The following is a 21,212-nucleotide window of genomic DNA, read 5'->3' as shown; positions in this document are numbered from 1 at the left end:
GCTCTTGGATGCAACTGACTGTCCTGATGGGGCATTTTCGAGGCAGCTCAGAGTCAACCACATCGTTGAAAGTCTGGAGTCACATGTAGGCCAGAGCGGGTCAGGACAGCAGATTTCCTCCACAACAACAACAAAAACAAAGTTGCTGGAAAAGCTCAGCAGGTCTGGCCCGCATCCGTGAAAGAAAAAACAGAGTTAACGTTTCGGGTCCGGTGACCCTTCCTCAGAACGGCAGATTTCCTTCCCTGAAGGACATTAGTGAACCAGATGAGTTCTTACGACAATCAACAATAGTTCCATGGTCACCATTAAATTTAAAAACAGAAATTGCTGGAAAAATTCAACAGTAAATTCACGGAGGCCCAATGCAAAAGTTGAAGAGGTTGTTAATTCTAGTTCTGAAGATGAGTCACACTGGACTCAAAATGTTAATTCTGTTTCTCCCTCTCCACAGATGCTACCAGACCTGCTGAGTTTCTCCAGCAATTTCTGCTCTCATTCCAGATTTCCAGCCATGTGCAGTATTTTGCTTTTTTCATTAGATGTTTAATTTGGTATTGAATTCAAATTCTACCATCTGCTATGACGGAATTCAAACCACAGTCCCCAGGACATTCACTGCTCACACTGTGGCCTCCTTTCCACTGGTGAGGCCAAACACAGACTGGGTGCCTGCTTTGTAGAACACCTCCCTTCTCTCTGTAAGAATGACCCTGACCTCCCAGTTGCTTGCCATTTCAGTAAACCACCTCTGAAATGATTTGAATGATTTATTGTCACTTGCGTTTTACAGTGAATAATTCAGTAAAACACAGTGAAAAGTTTTAACTGTCACCACAATCCAGCACCACTTTGTATAGTTTAAGAATAAAGAGATATAATTGAAAGGGAGTCTATCTTTGTTCTGCCATAACTGCAGCGGGTCCTTAGCGCTGAGCTGGTTCACAAACAACACCTGCTGTGCCACCCTTCTGCCAACACCTTACCACCACCTGTGCCAGACCCACCAACATAGAAGTTACCAGGCTTTAGGCACTATCTTTTTGCCTTGATCCATCCTGGGCCATTTACAATGTTCCAATCAAGCACAACACAAGCTCAAGAAACTACACCTCACTTTCTGCTCAGGTACTTTCCAGCCTCACTTCAATAATTTCTGAAACTGAGTACGTCGTGTCCGCCCTTTAATTCCCCTTACATTCTCTGACCATGCCCGCCCCCACGCCCGCAGCCTTTGTTGTGTTTAAAAACCGAAAGAACTGCGGATGCTGTAAATCAGAAACAAAAACACAAGTTGCTGGAAAGGCTCAGCAGGTCTGGCAGCATCCGTGAAGAAAAATCAGCGTTCATGCTTCGGGTTTGATCACCGGACCTGAAAGGTTAACTCTGATTTCTCTTTACAGATGCTGCCAGACCTGCCGAGCTTTTTCCAGCACCATCTGTTTTTGTTTCTAGATTAATAGTCCAGCAATAATACCCACTAGGCCATTGCCTCCCCTTGCTGAGTGTCCCCAGCAAGCTCTGTGTTTAGTCCCCAGGACATGACCGGGGATCTGTGTAAATCACGAGCTCTGTGGGACCACATCACTGCCTCCCCTGAAGGGAAAAGAAGAAGAAAAGAAATATCTTGCCCTCCCGAGCCAGTTTCCTGGAGCAACTCCAGCAGTGAAACAGTGAAGTGATCAGGCTCCAAATGTAGCATTGCGCACGAACACTTTCAGTTTGCCATTGCCTTGCAGTGGGGATGGAAGAGAGAGACAGAGAGAGAGAGGAGCAAACTTCCCCACTGGGCTGGAAAGTTGAATGAAAGCGAGCGGCTGATGGATACAGTGTGGCGCAGAGGGACAGCCTGATACATTTCAGGAAACTGACACACTGTATCCAGCTGGCGGCGGCGGTGGGTCGGGGGGGATTCCCCCCGGTCCTCCCTCCTGCAACATGGGCGGTTGTAGCAAGGCAGAAGTTTACCAAAAGTTCCTGGCTTACCACCAGAAGGATTTCATCGCCGGTAGCCTGTCTCCCTGCACCGGGGCTGAACAGCTCCGCCGAGGCAGGGAGTTCCTCGATTCGGTGTCCGCTCCGTGCCAGCGCTTCCAGCAGCTGGATTTCTACCGCCTGGCCCAGGAGTTTGTTGAAGCCAGGGGCGGAGAGGGGATGAGGGAGCAGCCTCTCGGGGCCCTGGGTAAAGCCTTTGAGCTGCTAGAGCTGATCTCCATCAACCTGTATCTGTGGCCCTGGAGAAAGGAGATCAAGTCGATCAAGGTCTGTTTGTGCTTGGGGAAGTAGCGTTGGGTGGAGGAGGGAATGGGGTCGGTCATTAGATCTGGGGTGAAACATTTTCTCCGGGCTGACACTGTCAGGTTAACCTGACGAAGAGACCTACTCCGGATTTCAATTTCCTTGCAATTCCCTCAATTTCTTCCCGCCTCACCTCTCCACAAAGAACACACCCCCCCCCCCCCGGTTTCATTTTCAAAATTATAACTGAGCATCACTGATGCAAACATTCTGCTTGGAGGATTCGGACATACAACATTGAGTTGAACTTCACTCACCTGGAATCTTTTACCCCCGAGGGTTGGACAGGCTCCAGACTTGGATATATTTAAGGCTGGGATTGGTTTTGGAGGGGGGGTGTGGCAGAGAGTAGGTGGGAAAGTGGAGTTGAATTCCGAGGTTATCAAATCATACAATACAGAAAAGGTCATTTGGCCCATCAAGTCCATAGCCATAAAAGATCCGCCGAGATAGCGTTGAATGGTTTGATGGGCCGAATGGTCTGCTCTTGCTCCTATCTTCTACTTTATGGTCCCAGCTTTTACTCAACCCCACAACACACTTACCAACCAACATTCTCTCTAGCCCATTCAGAGGGTCTGTGCTAACACTTTCCCTTCAAAGGTCTACACAGCAGCTGGTGAAGTTAGAGGGAATATAGCGACGACCACACCCTCCCCGGAAGGTCCTGAGATAGACCCACCTCAACATTCTCCAGCACTAAACCCTGGAGCAACACCAGAGCCTAAAAATTAATCCCAGTGTGGGGCCTCGAATCCCTCTGACCTTGTTCAACTCCAGGTGTAAGTGTGTTTATTGTGTAACTCTTGTTCTCCTGGGAAACTGATACTGCAATTCTCATGTGAAAGCCATTGCAACAACAATGTCTTTATTTAGCACTCTCTTCATGAAATAAAACATCTCACGGGAGACTGTTGCTCAACAAAAGGAGGAAAGCTAAGAGTTAAGTATGGAGGGATTGTTTTATGAGCAAAGGCTAAACAGGTTTAGGTCTGTAATCACTGGAGTTTAGAGAATGAGAGGTGATCTCATTGAAAGTTATCGGACTCTTAAGGGGCTCCAGGGTAAATGCTGAGAGGATGTTTCTCCTCATGAGTGAGTCTCAAAATAAGGAGGTTTCAATTTAAAACTGAGATGAGGTGGAATTTCTTCTTTCAGTGGGTTGAGAGTCTTTGGAACTCAGAGAGCTGTGGGGTCTGAATCCATGTGTATATTTAAGGCTGAGATAGAGAGATTGTTGATCAGTAGAGGAATCGAGGATTATGGAAAAGGACAGGAAAGTGGATCTGAGCAATGTCTGATCAGCCATGGTCCCACTGAGTGGCAGAGCAGACTCAAGCAATTGATCCCGCATTCTTGCTCCTCCTTTAATATGGCCTTGTTGGACCGAGTGTGGCATCAAGCAGCCTAGCAAGTTTGGAGTCAGTGGGACTCGAAGGGGCAGAGGAACTCTCCAGTGGTTGGAGTCATACCTGGCAGATAGGAAGATGGTTGTGGTTGTTGGAGGTCAGTCATCTCAGCTCCAGGACATCTCTGCAGGAGTTCCTCAGGGTAGTGTCCTAGGCCCAACCATCTTCAGCTGCTTCATCAATGACCTTCCCTCCATCATAAGGATAGAATTGGGGATGTTTGCTGATGGTTACACAATGTTTCAGCACCATTCATGACTCCTCAGATACTGAAATGGTCCATGTTCAAATGCAACAAGACCTGGACGTTATCCAGGCTTGGGCTGATCAGTGGCAAGTAACATTCATATCACATAAACATCAGGCAATGAACATAGGAACAGGAGTAGGCCATTAAAACCCTTGACCCTGTTCTGCATTTCAGTGAAATTGTGGCTGATCTCTGGCCTAATTCCATATACCTGCTTTTGACATATATTTGGTACATATTTGCTTAAGAAAAATTCATCTCTCTCAGATTTAAAATTAACAACTGATCTAGCATCCACTGCTGTTTGTGGAAGAGAGTTCCAAACCTGTCCCACCCTTTTGTGTGTGGAAGTGCTTCCTAACATCTCTCCTGAACTGCCTGAACTCTCCCATATCCCAGCCCCCCACCCCACACACCAGGCCTTGTTACCACATAGCCTGCCATTACATACCCCCGGTTGTTAGTCACTAACAGTCCCCATTAACAACTATTCACCATCCCAGCCTGATCGTTAGCAACTCCTTTGTCTGTCCAACTGAATTTCTCTCTCTTTGGGCTCTATCCTATCGTTTACTCCCTACCCCACCCACCTCCCTATTTTCTGCATATAAACTGACGTTTTCCCAGCCACCATCAGTTCTGAGGAAGGGTCACCGGACCCGAAACGTTAACTCTGTTTTCTCCTCCACAGATGCTGCCAGACCTGCTGGAGCTTTTCCAGCAACTTTGTTTTAGTTCCTGATTTACAGCATCCGCAGTTCTTTTGGTTTTTATCTCTCCTGAACGGTCTGGCCCTAATTCTCAGACTAAGACCCTAGTTCTGGAATCCCCAACCAGTGGGAATAGTTTATCTACCCTGTCTCTCCAGGTTAATACCTTGAAGACTTTGGTCAGATCACCTCCTTAACCTTCTAAATTCTAGACAATAAAGGCCTAATTTGTATCATCTGTCCTCATAACTTAACCCCTGAAGTCCTGGTATCATTCTTGTGAACCTACATTGTACTCCCTCCAAGGCCAATCTATCCTTCCTAAGATGTGGGGCTCAGATCTGTTCGTTGTACTCCGAGTGGGGTCTAACCAGGGTTTTGTATGACTGCAGCATAACTTCCTCATCCTTATACTTGAGGGGACTTAAAAGAAGAGGCGATGATGTGGCGGTATTATCATTGGACTATTAATCCAGAGATCCAGGTAATGTTCTAGGGACACAGGTTTGAAACCTGTTGTGGTGGATGGGAGAGTTTGAAGCCAATAAAAATTTGGAATTGAGAGTCTAATGATGACCATGAACCCATTGTCGATGGTCAGGAAAACCCATCTGGTTCACTCATGTCTTTTAGGGAAGGCAGCTGCCATTCATACCTGGTCCCACCTGTGACTCCAGACCCACAGCAATGTGGCCATCTCTTAACTGCTGTCTGGGCAATTAGGGATGGACAATAAATGTTGGCCTAGCCAACGACGTCCTCATCCTAAAGGCCAGCATTGCGTTGGCTTTCTTGATTATTTTCTGCACCCATTTGTAGCACTTAAATTCTGCACCTGAACCCCAGTTTCTCTTTGGACATTCACTGTATTTAACTTCACACCATCTTGAAAGTTTTTTTTTTAATTCATTCATGGGATGAGGACGTCGCTGACCAGGCAGTATTTATTGCCCATCCCTAATTGCCCAGAGGGCAGTTAAGAGCCAACCACATTGCTGTGGGTCTGCAGTCACATGTAGGCCAGACCAGGTAAGGATGGCACTTTCCTTCCCTAAGGGACATTAGTGAACCAGCATCCTGGGTTTAATATTGACACAAAACCGAACTAGCCATTTAAATACTGTGACTACAAAGGTAGGTCATAGGATAAAAATATCACAGTGAGTAACTCAACCTCCTGACTTCCCAAAGCCTGTCTATCAGTTTACAAGGCACAAGTCAGGAGTGGGATGGAATACTCCCCACTTGCCTGGATGGGTGCAGCCCCAACAGCTCTCTGGGAGCTTGACACCATCCAGGACAAAGCTGCCCGCTTGATTGACACCACATCCACCACCTTAATACCCACTCCATCATCAATGCTTAGCACCAGCAGTGTGTACTGTTTGTAAGATGTGGCACGGTAAGTCACCAAGGATCCCTCTGGCACCTTACAAACACATAACCACATCTATCTGGAAGGACAAGGGCAGCAGATACATGGGAACACCACCCCCTGCAAGTTCCCCTCCAAGCCGCTCACCATCCTGTCTTGGGAATATATCGCTGTTCCTTCGCTGTGGCTAGGCCAAAGTCCTGGAATTCTCTCCCTAGGGGTATTGCAGGTCTGACTGCAGCAGTTCAAGAAGGCAGCTCACCACCTTCTAAAAGGGCAACTAGGAACAGGCAATAAATTCTGACCCAGACAGTGATGCCCACCTCCCACAAGTGGGGGAAAAACAATCTGTGTTGGTGTGGGACTGAAGTCACACAGCACCTGAGACTGAAGATTCAATCACGATCCAGTCAATTTTATGACAATCTCAAGTATGTATTTTTAAAAAAATGAAATTTAAAAAAAATCAAGGTCACTGTTACCAGAGGCTTTCAAAATTGTTCTTTCAGGAAATGAAACTAGTTCACGGTTATCCTCCAGGTGAGAACCCTGCTGTCTTTACCCAGTCCAATCCAACATATTGACTCAAAACCACACCATTGTAGTTAACTCTTAACTAACCCCTTAGCAGCCTCTCTGTTTAATCAAACTGCAGCCATTAAGGAACAGGAAATAAACCTCTCGGCCTAACTAGTTTGTTCTGGTGTTCTGCAGCAGACAGTATCCGTGCCATTCTACCTTCATAAACCACAACAGGCTTTTCTGTTCTTTATCTCTCATACATTTATCTCGTTACCCTTAGAGGGCATCCCTCCCACATTCTCCTCACTCTCTTAGTCAAGACATTTCCCAGGACTGCTGCACCATCCCTCGGCAGCATTTATATCACCTCTTTCGTCCTTATTCACAGGATGTGGGCTGCACCAACTGGGCCAGCATTTATTGCCCAACCCTAATTCCCCAACGATGTGGGAATTAATATAAAGACAATCAGACGGAGGGGCAGAAGTAGGCCATTGAGTCTGCTCCCCCATTCAATGAGATCATGGTTGAGCTGATCATCCTCAACTCCACTTTCCTGCCTTTTTCCCCATAACCCTTGATTCCCTTACTGATTAAAATCTGTCTATCTCAGCCTCGAATATACTGAATGACCCAGCCTCTACAGTCCTCTGCGGAAAAGAATTCCACAGCTTCATTCCCTCTGAGAGCAGAAATTCCTCCTCATCTCCATCTGAAATGTGTGACCCCCTTAATCTGTGTTGATGCCCTCTGGTCCTAAACTCTCCCGTAAGGGGAAACAACCTTTCCATATCTACCCTCTCAAGTCTCCTAAGAATCTTGTACGTTTCAATAAGGTCATCTCCCATTCTTCATTCTCATGTGCTGAGAATTTTTTTTTGTAGAGAAACAGTTTAAAAAGAATTTAACAATGACATTGGTAAAATATTCATAATGGCCTCTTTGTTCAAACTACACGTGAGGATACTCCCTTTGGTTGTATCACTGAATGCCAGCCTGTTCCTTGGCTGAGGTGTAGCATCACACAAGCTTATGGTTGTCAAGATGTCTTGCTGCAGTTATGTAGAGTCTTGGTGAGACCACACCCAGAGAGTTGAGTCCTGTTTCAGTCTCCTTTATGGAGGCAGTGCAACAAAAGTTCAACAAACTAATTCCTGGGATATTATAAATAGACTGGCTGTCCTTTCATTCAGTGGGAGCTTAGAAGAATTGGGGAGTTGAGCTCGTTCGAACATATGCAACTCTTACAGGCTGTGATGTGCTTGATACAAGAAGGATGCTCCCTGTGACTGGGAGGTCTAAAAACTGGGAAGGCAGTGGTATAGTGGAACTGTCAATGGACTAATAATCCAGAGAGTCAGGATAATTTCAAAGGGGTTGGAGTGTAAGAGTAGAAAAGTCTTCCTGCAACTGCACAAGGTGCTGGTGAGACCACATCTGGAGTTCTATGAGCAGTTTTGGTCCCTTTATTTAAAGAAAAATATCATTTCATTGGAGGCAGTTCAGAGAAAGTTCACTGGAACATCCCTGATAGGGAGGAATTATCTTGCAAGCAAAAGCTAAACAGGTTGGGGCTGTGCCTGGAAGAGTCTAGGATCAGAGGGCACAGCCTCAGAATAAAGGAGTGCCAATTTAAGACTGAGATGAGGAGGAATTTATTCTGAGGGTAGGGAGTCTTTGAAACTCCTTGCCACAGACAGCTGTGGGGGCAGAGTCCTTTTGTATAGTTAAGGTTGAAGTAGATGGATCAGTAGGTAATCAAGGGTAATGGGGAAAGGGCAGGAGAGTGAATGTGAGGAATGTCAGATCAGCCATGATCCTATTGAATGGCAGAGCAAAATCGAGAGGCTGAATGGCCTACTTCTGTTGTTATTTCTGTGTCTGTTCAGGTCCCATTCAACAGGATCTATTCTAAGGACAGAAGAGATTTTCCTCACAAACATCACTAAAAGCATATTAGAGGCAGCTCACCTCATTGCTGTGTATATCAACCTCAGCTATACCTTTAAAAAAATCTAACCAAGAAGGAAATAGGATCACTGTTCTTATTTTAGCTCAATGTCTTTTCTCTGGAACGCAGTTCTAAAGAGAGGTCACCGTCCTGAGCTGTTAATTCTGTCTGACCTGCTAAATGGTCTCTAGCACTTCGGTATTTATTTCAGATTTCCAGCATCTGTGGTCATTGGCTCATTTTTTTCTATATGCTATTTACTTCTTTACTGTTAGCTGTTTTGCTTTCTACACAGGGGCTTTTCATGGGACGTCATTGAACAGCAATCTCTCTCTCTCTCTCTCCCCCTCTCTGTCACTTGAGAGAAAGGATGTGCATTTATATAGCACCTTATGGAGCACCACATCCCAAAATGGTTTGTGGCCAATGAAGTCATTTTGAAACACTGTCACTGTTGTAATGTAGGAAATATGACAGGCAGAAGCAGCTATCTCAATCAGTACACCATCCACCCCCTTAAACATCCACTCCCTCCACTACAGACCACTCGGAAGCAGCCGTGTATACTACCTACAAGATGCAGTGCAGAAATTCACCAAGGATCCTTATGCAGCACCTTCCAAACCCACAATCACCTCCATCTAAAAGGACAAGGGCAGCAGATACATGGGAACAGCACCCCCTGCAAGTTCCCCTCCAAGCCACTCACCATCCTGACTTGGAAGTATATCGCCGTTCCTTCAGTGTCACTAAATACCTGGAATTCTCTACCTAAGGTCCCCCGTACGCCAAGTTATGCAGTGGTTCAAGGAGATAGCTCATTAAGGTAGTTAGGGATGGGTAATAATGGCAGACCTTGTCTGTGATGGTCACATCCCAAGGTCAAATAAGAAAACACAGGCAGCAACAATCCAGATTTTATGTTAAGATTAACAGTCAGGCTATCAGCTCAGCACTATTCAGACAACAAGTTCTCACAAGCACGTGTTCAGTTAAATAAAGAAATCAGGAAATTCCTGTCCAAATTGCAGTTCTCCTGCAGAAACCTTGCAATTTTTGGGACTTTGGCAAAAGACTCACATTATTCCCATGCATCGACAGCTGTGAATTTGAGGTAACAGCAGGAAGTGTTGGAGAAACTCAGCAGGTCTGAAAACATCGGTGGAGAGGGAAAAACAGAATTAACGTTTTGAATTCAATATGACTTTTCTTTGGAACGAAAGAGGAACAGTTCTGAAGAATAGTTACTCCAGACTTGCAACATGAATTCTGTTTTCCTGTACACTGATGCTGTCAGACCTGCTGAGTTTCTCCAGCACTTTTTGTTTTCATTTCAGATCTCCCAGTATACACAGTGTTCTGCTTTTATGTGAGATCGAGGTACTTGGCCACCAAGCACTAAGAAAAGTTTAGGGCTTAAACTTTCCAGTGTAAGTGAGTTTTTAATGGCATGGTTAATTACTGCCCAACAACTGGGTGGCACGGTGCCTCAGTGGTTAGCACTGCTGCCTCACAGTGCCAGGGACCTGGGTTCAATTCCACCCTCGGGCGACTGACTATGTGGAGTTTGGACATTCTCCCCGTGTCTGTGTGGGTTTCCTCTCACAATCCAAAGATGTGCAGGTTTGGTGGATTGGCCATGCTAAATTGCCCAGAGTGTTTGGGAATGTATAGGTTAGGGGGATGGGTCTGGGTGGGATGCTCTGAGTGTCATTGTGGACTTGTTGGGCCAAAGGGCCTGTTTCCACATGGTAGGGATACTATGATTGTATGAACCTCAAGAACAGAGCCAGAGCCACTTCTGAATTGTTTGGCGCCTTGTAACTCAAGAAATTAATTATTTCTGGAAGACTTAAAAAATAGAGTCATAACATTGTACAGCACAGAAAAAGACCTTTCAGTCCAACTTATCCATGCTGACCAGATATCCCAAATTAATCTATTAATCCATTTGCCAGCATTTGGCTCATATCCCTCTAAACCCTTCCTATTCATATACCCATTCAGCTGCCTTTTAAATGTTGTATTTGTACCAGCCTTCACCACTTCCTCTGTCAGCTCATTCCATACATGCAGCACCCTCTGTGTGAAAAAGTTGCTCCTTAGGTCCCTCTTGCCCCTCTCACCTTAAACCAATGCCCTCAAGTTCTGGACTCCCCCACACTGGGGAAAGACCTTGGCTGTTCACCCTATCCTTGCCCCTCATGATTTCATAAACCTCTATAAGGTCACCCGTCAGCCTCCGACGTTCCAGGGAAAATAGCCCCAGCCTATTCAGCCTCTCCCTAGAGCTCAAACCCTCCAACCCTGGTAACATCCTCGTAAATCATTTCTGCACCTTTTCAAGTTTAACCCTATAGCGGGGACACCAGAATTTTATTGTTTGTCTCTTTTCACTTTTTTTTTCCCATTTTTCTTTCCCTCTCTGTTTTGCCCTCTGTGTGTGAATCAATTATTCTAGTTGACACATTCTGGTTTAGACTTACTTTACAGAAAGATCAACCAGAACAAGGAACAGGCTTCTCAACAGTGGAACAATTAATACAGTGCATGCACATGAAGCCTGAAGGGGAAACACACAAACATCACAGTGGGCTTTCGGACTGGAGGATGTTTAAGAGATAGGAACAGGAACAAATTATGTAGAGATTAGATAACAAGTATCAAAATCAATGCATTCCTGGAGTGAGACCCTATTGTGGATTAGTGAACACTTTATTTCTACAACTATGTAAACAAGGAAGGGAGTAGCAAAAGTCATCAAAAGCCCCTTAGAGAGGGGAGAAATTGTAATGGGGAATAAGGAAGTGGCAGAGACACTGAATAACCATTTGTGTCTGCCTTTGCAAAAGAAAACAAATCAGAAATAGCAGCAAACCAAAAGTCCACTGGAAAGGAAGAAATTAAAATAATTACTATTAGTAAAGGGGCAAAAGAGGTTGATTCCAGGCATGGACAGACTATCTTATGAGGAGAGGTTGAGTAGGTTAGGCCTGTATTCATTGGAGCTTAGAATAATGAGAGGTGACCTTTGTTGAGACATGGAAGATTCTTAAGGAGTCGACAGGGTAGTTGCAGAGAGGTTGTTTCTCCTTGTGGGAGAGACTAGGTTCAGAGGACATAATCTCAGAATAACGGTCATATACTTAACACAGATGAAGAGGAATTTCTTCACTCGGAGGGTAGTAAATCTGTGGAATTCTTAACCAAAGAGGGCTGTAAAGGTTGGGCCATTAATTACATACAATCTGTTGAGGTTGGTTGGCTCGCCAAGCTGGTTTGTCCAGTGTAGGACAAACAGGAAGGAAACTAACAACAAGAGTACATGAACACCAACTGGCTACAAAAAGACACGACCAATACTCACTCATCTCAATCCACATGGACAAGGAGAACCACGACTTCAACTGGGACAACACCAAGATCCTGGGACAGGCTAGGCAGAGACAAGCACGAGAATTCCTGGAAGCATGGCACTCCATGAAGCATGCTATTAATAAACACATTGAACTCGACCCCATATATATTCCACTACGGAGGAAACCCGGAAGTGAGGCAATCCATCGCAACGGACCCCAGAGTTTAAAAACCAGGCGGGAAAACACACCGACGCTTCATCAGAGGCTGCATTGAGCATGTTACCAAGCACGGTAGCGAAACGTCTGCAGAACAACAAACCAGCTCAGCGAGCCAACCAACCTCAACACCCACAACCCGAGCTACAAATCTACTCCAGAACCTTACATACAATCTATCTATCTCAAACTTGAAACTGGGAAGGGAATTAAGGGTTATGGGGTTAAGGCAGGAAAATGGTGTTGCTGATTATCATATCAGCCATGCTGTTAGTAGGGCACACTTGATGGGCTGAATGGCCTACATCTGCTCCTATGTCTTATGGTCTTGCAGTCTAAAAAATGTTGGACTACTACAGGCCATAAAGCCATCAATCATTGGAAAAAAATAGAACATGCTATTAAGGAATTGGTAAAAAGACACGTAGAAAAGATTATAGGATTAAGCAGAATCAATGAGATTTTATCAAATGGAAATGATTTGAAACGATTTGTGTTTTTAAGGAAATAACTAGCAGGGTAAATAAGGGAAACCAGGGGATGTAGTACATTTGGATTTGATATTTGATCAGGTGCCACATGGGAGATCGTTGCATAGGGATAAGGATTCATGAAGTTGGGAATAATGTGGTGCGCAGAAAGGGGTTTGGTAAACAGACAGAGAGCAGGATTAAATAAATCATTCTAGAGTTGGCATAGTGTGAATACTGGGGTGCAGCAAGAAAACATGCTGGGGTCTTACTAATTACAATCTATAGACATGACTTGGGTAAAGGGAACAAGTGTATTGTATCCAAGTTTGCTAATAACACAAGGTTAAGTTCAAATATGAGTTGTTAGGAGGCTACAGTAAGTTTGTAATGAGTTATGGGTCAGTTCCCTGAGTGGATAAAAAGATGGTAGTTGGAGCATCATGTGTGGAAATACAACCTTACTCACTTAGCTCAGGAAAGTACAAAGACTATTTTTTTTAGACCGTGAGAAACTATTAACAGTTGTTGTTCAGAAGGCTCTGGGAGTCCAAGTACAAACAACATAAAGTTAACTTGCAAGTACTTCCCCAACAAGGGAAGTGAATTAGATGTTGCCTTTTATTGTAAGAGGATTGAAAGGAGTCTGGAAGTCTTGTTCAATTTGCAGAGCTTTGGTGAGACCACACTGAAAACAATGTGTACAGTTCTAGTCTCTGTGCTTAAGAAGGATGTACAATGTAACTACTAGAATGCCACAGGGATCAGTGCTGGGACCACAATTTTTTACAATATATATTAATAATTTTGAGGAAAGCGAATGTACCAAAGCCAAGCTGATATGAAAGTAGGTGGGAAGACAAGTAGTGAGAGTGGCACAGAGTCTGCAGAGGGATATGGACAGGTTAAGCAAGATGGAATACAATATTGGAAATTGTGAGGTTATGCACTTTGGCAGGAAGAACAGAGAAGCTGAATGTTAATTAAATGGAGAAAGACTGCAGGAAGCTGCAGCACAGAGGGATTTGGGAGTCTGTGTGTATAAGTCGCAAAAAGCTGGAATCCAATGTCTTTTGGCTTTATTTGCTGCAGAGGGATTTCAGTGGAGGTTCACTTGACTGGTTCCTGTGGTAAGAAGGTTTCCTATAAGACATGGCTATAATAGAGTAGTCCTCTAGTCTCTGGAATTCCAAAGACTGAGAAGCGATCTCATTGAAATTTTGAAGATTCTGGAATTTAGGGAATTTTGGAAGATCATAAGCTGCCCATCCACTATCTCTGCAGCCAACTCTTTTAGAACTCGAAGGCATAGACCACTAAATCCAGGAAATTTGAGAGTTTGATCCCATTAATTACTCCAGCATTTTTTCTTTTATTAATATTCATTGCTTGAAGTTCCAAGCTGAGATGCTGAGAGTGTTTTTGCCCTGACTGGAAAATCTGAGGTTAAGGGGTTGACCATTTTGGACTGACATGATGGGGTTGTGATTCTTTGATACCATGGGAAGCTTTAACTGTGGAGAGCCTTTTTATTAAATTTGATGATCGGCTATAGCCAGCATTTATTGTCCATCCCTAATTGCCCAGAGGGCAGTTAAAAGTCAGCCACATTGCTGTGGGTCTGGAGTCCCATGTAGGCCAGACCAGGTAAGGATGGCAGTTTCCTTCCCTAAAGGATATTTAATGAACCAGATGGGTTTTCCAGACAATCAGCATTAGAATCTTCATTCCAGATTTTTGTTGAATTCACATCCCGCTATCTGCTGTGGTAGAATTCAAACCCGGGTCACCCAAAACATGGCCTGGGTCTCTGGATTAATAGTCTAATGATAACATCACTAAGCCATTGCCTCTCACTATCAAGGCACTGACCAGTTTTTGGACTGTAACTTCCTGGGATTGGGAATGAAAGTGGAGTTAAGATCAAAGATTACCTTACTAAATGGTCTAGCAGATTCAAGAGGCTGGATAATTTTTTGCTCATGTTCTTCGGTTAGAATTGGGAGAGGCAGGAGGGGTCCCTTGGGAGTGGGAGGGAAGTTATTGGAGATAAAACTTTTTTGATTATTTTTCCTTGAAAAGCTAATTTCATCTTATTTATTTCAGACTTTCACAGGAGCCTTTGTCTACTTCATTGAGCCGGTTTTTCCTCCCGAGGTCCTTCCAGGGGTCTTGGTGAATTTGGGTTACACTCAGAAAGGAACCAGTGAATATGTGATCTCCAAGCAGGTCAGCAAAGAAGACATTGGCCAACATGGGTTTGAATGTTTCTTAGCCAGGGCTGAGTGTGAGCTGATGCAGGAGACTCTGGAGCAAGCCATGCACGGTAGCTGTCAAGACATTGTGCAGATGAGATCTTGCATGTCTCTCAATCAGGCCGACTGCATCAAACACTTGATCGCAATGAAAACTGGATCTAGAAATCTCAGTGAATGGTCCGCTCCAGCGAATGAGGGGCCCACAAAGTCAGCCCTGAGTTGTGAGGGAGGCCTTGATGAGTCTGAGCTGCCCAGCTCACCCTTGCCACACTCTGCCAACCACCAGGGAACCCTCGGGCTGCAGGTAGGAGCACTCGAGGATAGAGAGTCGGACACCACCAACGATCCATTGTCCACCTCCATGATGTTTCCACCAGACAGCATTGACCTGTATCGCGACTACACCGATATTGCCATCACCGGCAACTTGGGCTACACACACTCTCAGAGGCTGCTCGACACTGCCAGTCCCAGCGGGGCGACGGGGCAGTGTGACTCTCTGCTGGTCCTGGACCAGTCCATGGTGCAAAGGGCACTATCGGAATCTCACATCAAATTGTCTCCGGGTCAAACTGGACCCCAGTCCTTGAGCTTTATCCCCAAATCAACTCTGATTGCGTCTCCATCGGATAGTAAGAACCTGAAGATTAGAGACAGGGCAGATTTCGGTACAGGAGACACAAAAGCCTCCTTGAAACATGGTGGTGTACTGGATGCCACCAGCCAGCTCTATCCAGAGGGCAAACCATTAGAGAAAAACTATCAGAAGTTAGACAGCACCTCATCTGTGAAATATGGCAAGTTCCTGAATGGGAATTCCACCAGCCGGAAAAAGGAAAGTGAACCCCCTGTGGAGATTGAGCTGAAGCATATAGATAAGGAGAAACTGCCCTACCCGACAGCTGAGACTTCTGGGCCTGCCCAATTTCACCCCACGAGACCTCTCCGAGCCTCGGAGGCCCAGTGTGTGGGTTTGAGCCAGGCTGATCCAATAGGAGGGCAGCAACTTCGACAGACTCACGTAGCCGACCAGCTTGCAACCTGTCGGATTCCCAGCATTACTAGGTGCTGTGTGTGCTCCCCTCTGGACATTCCCAGGAAACATCAGCTGGCGGACCCCTCTGAGCTCATGGGCAACATGCTGCAGGATGGAGGGGGCCAAATTGTTCGAGAGCCCCCCCAGTCTTTCTACATCCCACCTGACAGCCTGGAGGCTGGACCACCCGCAGCCATATCCTGTGATATCTCCGGGTGTCGGATGTGTCCTCACTGCAGCTCGGAGCTGTCTGCGAATCAGCGCCAAGCCGTGTCCAAGGATTGCCTTGAAACCCAGGAGCTGTTGATTGGAGAAAGCCCTGACCCTTATGTCTGCGTGAGCAAGTTGCCAGAGGGGAGTGTCAGCCTCGTTGATGACAGGGCAGCGAGGTGTAGTCACTGCAGAGGTGAGGAAGGCCTTTAAATGTTGGCTTTCAGAGGGGGCCATGCTTGGTGCTTGAGCTGACAACTGAGCCAAACTGACCAGCCATGTCTCGGAGTGTCCTGAGCCAGCTAGTCATAGTCTGCTTAATTGCCAAGATGCTCTCATTGCTGCCTCTCCCTCAGTCCCCAGGGCAGGGAGGGGAAAATCAACCAGGGCTGCCTCTCCCCAGCAAAGTGGCCGAGTGCCTGGATGTGGTTATTTACTGGAGCTGCCGAAAGGCAAGTTGTCTTCTGGTCTTTTCCAAGAGGAGTGACTACTTGAGTGAAGCCCAAAGAGTGTTTGGAAGCCCCTGCAGATTCAACACCATCAGGAGCAATGGGGAGTGAACAATGACAACAAACTCATCCAGATATGAAAACTGATTGCTGCCACCTATTGCAGCGGGTATACCTTGCCATTTGGACTATTTCTGCCAAGAAACCGTCTGCCCCAGTGATCCCTGGGATCAGTTTGTGCTGGCAAGACCACCTTCATTTTTATCCAGAAACCCAAAGTGAATGCTACATCTACCTTGAAGAGAGCGCAAAGGACAATCCATTCAGTGATGAGCCTAAACCTTTTGTTTTTAATTGGTTCTTGAGATGTGGGTGTCACTGAAAAGTCTACCTTTATACCCATCCCATCCCTGGATACCCCCGAGAAGGATTGACAGTGAGATACCCTCTTTTCTCCCAGTGAAGAGAGTCCTGTCTCAGCCGTTTCAGATGACAGTTAGGCCTCAGCCATATTGAAATGGGACTGGAGTCACCTATAGGTACGGACTGGGTAAACACAGCAGGTTTCCGCCTTTTGAACAACATGTAAAGAACCCAACAGGTCTGTTCAACAAAACAACAACTTTACAGCTGCTTTAGCTGAAACCAGCTCTTTACTTCTGGACAGTTATTGAAGTGCTGAATTAAACTTCTCAACTTAGCAAAGAATATTCCAGCTCTCACTCTGTAGGCTACAAGCCATGAACTAGACCACTAGGCCCCTGGAAATGGGCAATGGGTCACTGATGACAACAGGATTAGAGTCACATAATAAAACAAAGAATTGCGGACTCTGGAAATCTGAAACACAAATGGAAATTGCTGGAGAAACTCAACAGGTCTGACAGCATCCGTGGAGAGAAAGCAGTGTTAACATTTCGGGTCCAGTAACCCTTCTTCAGAACTGATCAGAACTGAAAGGTTAGAGCCGTACCTGGCACAAAGGAAGACACTGATGTTTATTGGAGGTCAGTCATCCCAGCTCCAGGACATCTCTGTAGGAGTTCCTCAGGATAGTGTCCTAGGCCCAACCATCTTCAGCTGCTTCATTAATGACCTTCCCTTCATTGGTTACAGTGACAAGAAACTGAACTGGACCAGCCATTTAAATATAGCAGCTACAAGAATAAGCCAAAGGCTAGGAATCTTAGTCAGTAACTCACCTCTTGACTCCTCAAAGCCTGTCCACCACCTACGAGGCACAAGTCAGGAGTGTGATGGAATACTCCCCAGTTGCCTGGATGGGTGCAGCTCCAATAACACTCGAAGCACACTGCCACTTGATTGGCATCCCATCCACCACCTTCATCATCCACTGCCTTCACCACTAATCTACTCTGGCAGTACTGTGGATCATCTGTAATCTGCACTGCTCACCAAGCCTCCCTTGACAGCACCTTCAAAATCCATAGGAACACTGCCATTAAAAGCTCCCATCAAATCTAAATGCACCCAGACTTGGAAATATATCGCCATTCCTCCAGTGTCCCTGGGTCACAATCCTGAAATTTCTTCTCTAAAGGCATTGTGGATCAACTTACAGCACGTGGATTCCAGTGGTTCAAGATGGCAGCTCACCACCGCCTTCTCAAGGGGCAACTAGGGACGGGCAATAAATGCTGGCCCATCTAGTGGTGCCCATATCCTGTAATGAATTAAAAAATACCCTTTTTTTTCTAGCCCAAGAGTTGCGAGGGGTTTGAGGGAGGGATAGACAAGAACTAACATGAAGCTGACTACCATTGAGCTCCTACCATGTTGCCCCAAAAGATTGGAGTGTAGGTCAGGGTTGACCATAATCCTGCAGGGCTATTTCCATGATCCATGTTACCATCTGATCAACACATAAAGATATGCATTAGGAGTAGGCCATTCAGCCCCTCAAGCTTGCTTCACCATTCAGTAATCTTGTGGCTAATCTGATTGCAACCTCAAATCCATATTCCCACTTGCCCCGACGAGCTTTCAACCACTTCCTTATCAAGAATCTGCCCACTTCTGCCTTAAAAATATTCAAGGACTCTGCTTCCGCTGCCTTTTCAGGAAGAGCGCTCCAAAACCTCTCCACATCCCTCCTGGGAGAGAAAAGAATTGCTTGCTGCCTGTTTTAAAGATGTGACCCCCTGATTTTTAAACAGTCCCTCCTCCGTTCTGGATTTCCCCCCATAGGAAGAAACATCCTCTCAATGTCCAAGACCCCTCAGAAACTTGTCGGTTTCAGTCAAGTAACCTCTTACTGTTCTAAACCCCAGTGGATACAAACTCAGTCCGTCCAACCTTTCTTCATAAGACAACCCACCCATTCCAGCTATCGGCCTGGTTAGCCTTCTCTAAACTACCTCCAATACATTTACAAGCTTTCTTAAAATAAGGAGACCAGTACTGTACACAATAGTCCTGATGTGGTCTCACCAGTGCCCTCTATAATTGAAGTATAACCTTCCTACTTTGATATTGAATTCCTCTAATAATAAATGATAGTATTCGATTAACTTTCCTCAGTAGTTGCTGTTCTTACATGCTCACCTTTTGCAGTTCACACATGGATACACCCAAATCTCTGAGCTCTACAATCTCTCACCATTAAAATAATGTGCTTTTGTTTTTTCCTTCCTGCCAAAACGGATGATTTCACATCCTCACACATTATACTCATTTTGGTACATCTTTCCCCATTTACTTAACCTGTACATCTTTTTGTAACCGTGTGTCCTTTTCACAATTTACTTTCCTTCCTGGCTTTGTGTCATTGTCAAATTTGCCAACCATACCTTACATCCCTTCATCTGAGCCAATTTTTGTCGATAGTAAACCACTGAGGTCCCAGCAGCGTTCCCTATGGCACATTAAATTTTGCCAACCTGAAAAGACCCATTTATTCCTACTCTGTACTCTGTTAGCAAGCCAATCTTCTATCCATGGCAATTTGTTACCCCCCACGCCTTGACCTTTTATTTTCCTCAATAACTTTGCACCTTATCAAATGCCTTGTGGAAGTCTAAGTACAGTACATCTATTGTTTCCCTTTATCAACATCACATGTTACCCCTCAAATAATTCCATTATATCAATTAAACATGATTTCCCTTTCACAAAACCATGTTGACTCTGCCTGATCACTTTAAAATTATCCAAGTGCCCAGGTGTAACTTCATTGATAAAAGCTTCTAATATTTTTCTTATGACCGATGTTAAGCAAACTAACCTGTTTCTGATGAAGGGTCTAGGCCCGAAACGTCAGCCTTCCTGCTCCTCTGATGCTGCTTCGCCTGCTGTGTTCATCCAGCTCTGCACCTTGTTAATCTGTTGCTTCCGGCTTTCTGTCTCTCTTTTTGAAGAAACAAATTATATTCACTATTTTCCAATGCAATGGGACCATCCCTGAATCAAGAAACATTTGGAAAATTGAAACTTATACATCACTTTTCTGACCAGACACTTTCTCCAAAAGCCTAGGATGTAGTCTGTCAGGATCCAGGGACTTGTCAAACTCCATCCAACAATTTACTCAGCCCCATTTCTCTGGTGATTGTAATTTTCCTTAGTTCCTGACTTCCTTCCATATCTTGATTTATTGCTGCTTCTGAGTTGTTACATGTATCCTGTGTTGTGAAGACTGATACAAAATATCTGTTCAGTTAACCTGCCATTTCCTTATTTTCCTTTATTAGTTCTCCAGTCTGACTTTCTCCAGGACCGGCATTCACTTGGTTAGTTCTTTTCTCTTACCATCTTTTTTTTTATTTATGACTAGCTATCGCTCACACTCTAATTTTTCCCTCTTTATTAACATTTTACTCATTCTTTACCTTTTTTAAAATTAATATTCTATCCAATCTTCTGACCTGCCACCCATCTTCACAGAGATTATACAATTATATGCTCTTCTTTTAAGTGTGGTACTATTTTTAACATTTCCCATTAACTATGGATGGTGGGTCCATCACTTTCAAATGTATGTACTCAGTTTTCTGAATATATCTGAAATATTCTGATAAATCCCTGAAATATCAGTCACTGAATTTGAGTTGACTGGTCCTTTAACCTCATTTGCCAATTGACTTTCACCAGCTCAGCTTTTATCCTTTCATAATTGCCCTTATTTAAATGTTAAAAATAGTCTCAGACCCACTCTTCTCTCCCTCCAGATGAATTCAAAATTCAAATATATTATGGTTGTTGCTACCGAGGGGTGTCTTCTCTATGAGATCCTATCTCATTACATAATCTAGAGAGGCCTGCTCCCTGGCCTGCTCCAGAACATGTCATAAAGTCATACAGCACAGACTCTTTGATCCAACCAGTCCATGCCGAATGTAATCCCAAACTAAACTAGTCCCATCCTGCCTGCTCCTGGCCCATATACCTGTAAAACCTTTCCTGTTCATGTACTTATCCAAATGTCTTTTAAATATTGTAATTGTGCGCATATCTACCGTTTCCTCAGGAAGTTCATTCCACACACAAACGACCTTCTGTGTTATTTAAAAAAAAAAAAATTTGGCCCACATGTCTTTCATAAATCTCGCTCTCCTCACCTTAAAAATGTGCCTTCTAGTCTTGAAATCCCACATCCTAGGGCAAAAGACACCTACCATTAACTCTATCTATATACTCTTCCTAATTTTATAAACTTCTATAAAGTCAAAACTTCCTATGC

General features: G+C 44.8%; 1 protein-coding gene across 1 annotated transcript; it reads left to right on the top strand.

Moving 5' to 3' along the window:
• The first annotated feature begins 1,702 nt into the window (after positions 1-1,702).
• Positions 1,703-20,915, top strand: si:ch211-189a15.5. Its single transcript, XM_020531846.2, has 2 exons — positions 1,703-2,262; positions 14,667-20,915. Exons 1-2 carry the CDS (start codon positions 1,939-1,941, stop codon positions 16,275-16,277), a joined length of 1,935 nt encoding a protein of 644 aa, XP_020387435.2. The 5' UTR covers positions 1,703-1,938; the 3' UTR covers positions 16,278-20,915.
• Positions 20,916-21,212: the final 297 nt, after the last annotated feature.

This window comes from Rhincodon typus, chromosome 15 (assembly GCF_021869965.1).
Source record: "Rhincodon typus isolate 14 chromosome 15, sRhiTyp1.1, whole genome shotgun sequence".
Lineage (NCBI taxonomy): Eukaryota > Metazoa > Chordata > Chondrichthyes > Orectolobiformes > Rhincodontidae > Rhincodon > Rhincodon typus.
This window is presented reverse-complemented; position numbering and strand designations above follow the sequence as displayed.

Coding starts and splice junctions, on each gene's coding strand:
- si:ch211-189a15.5 (XM_020531846.2), top strand. CDS start 1,939: ATGGGCGGTTGTAGCAAGGCAGAAGTTTACCAAAAGTTCCTGGCTTAC. Junction 2,263..14,666: donor AGGAGATCAAGTCGATCAAG/GTCTGTTTGTGC, acceptor TATTTATTTCAG/ACTTTCACAGGAGCCTTTGT.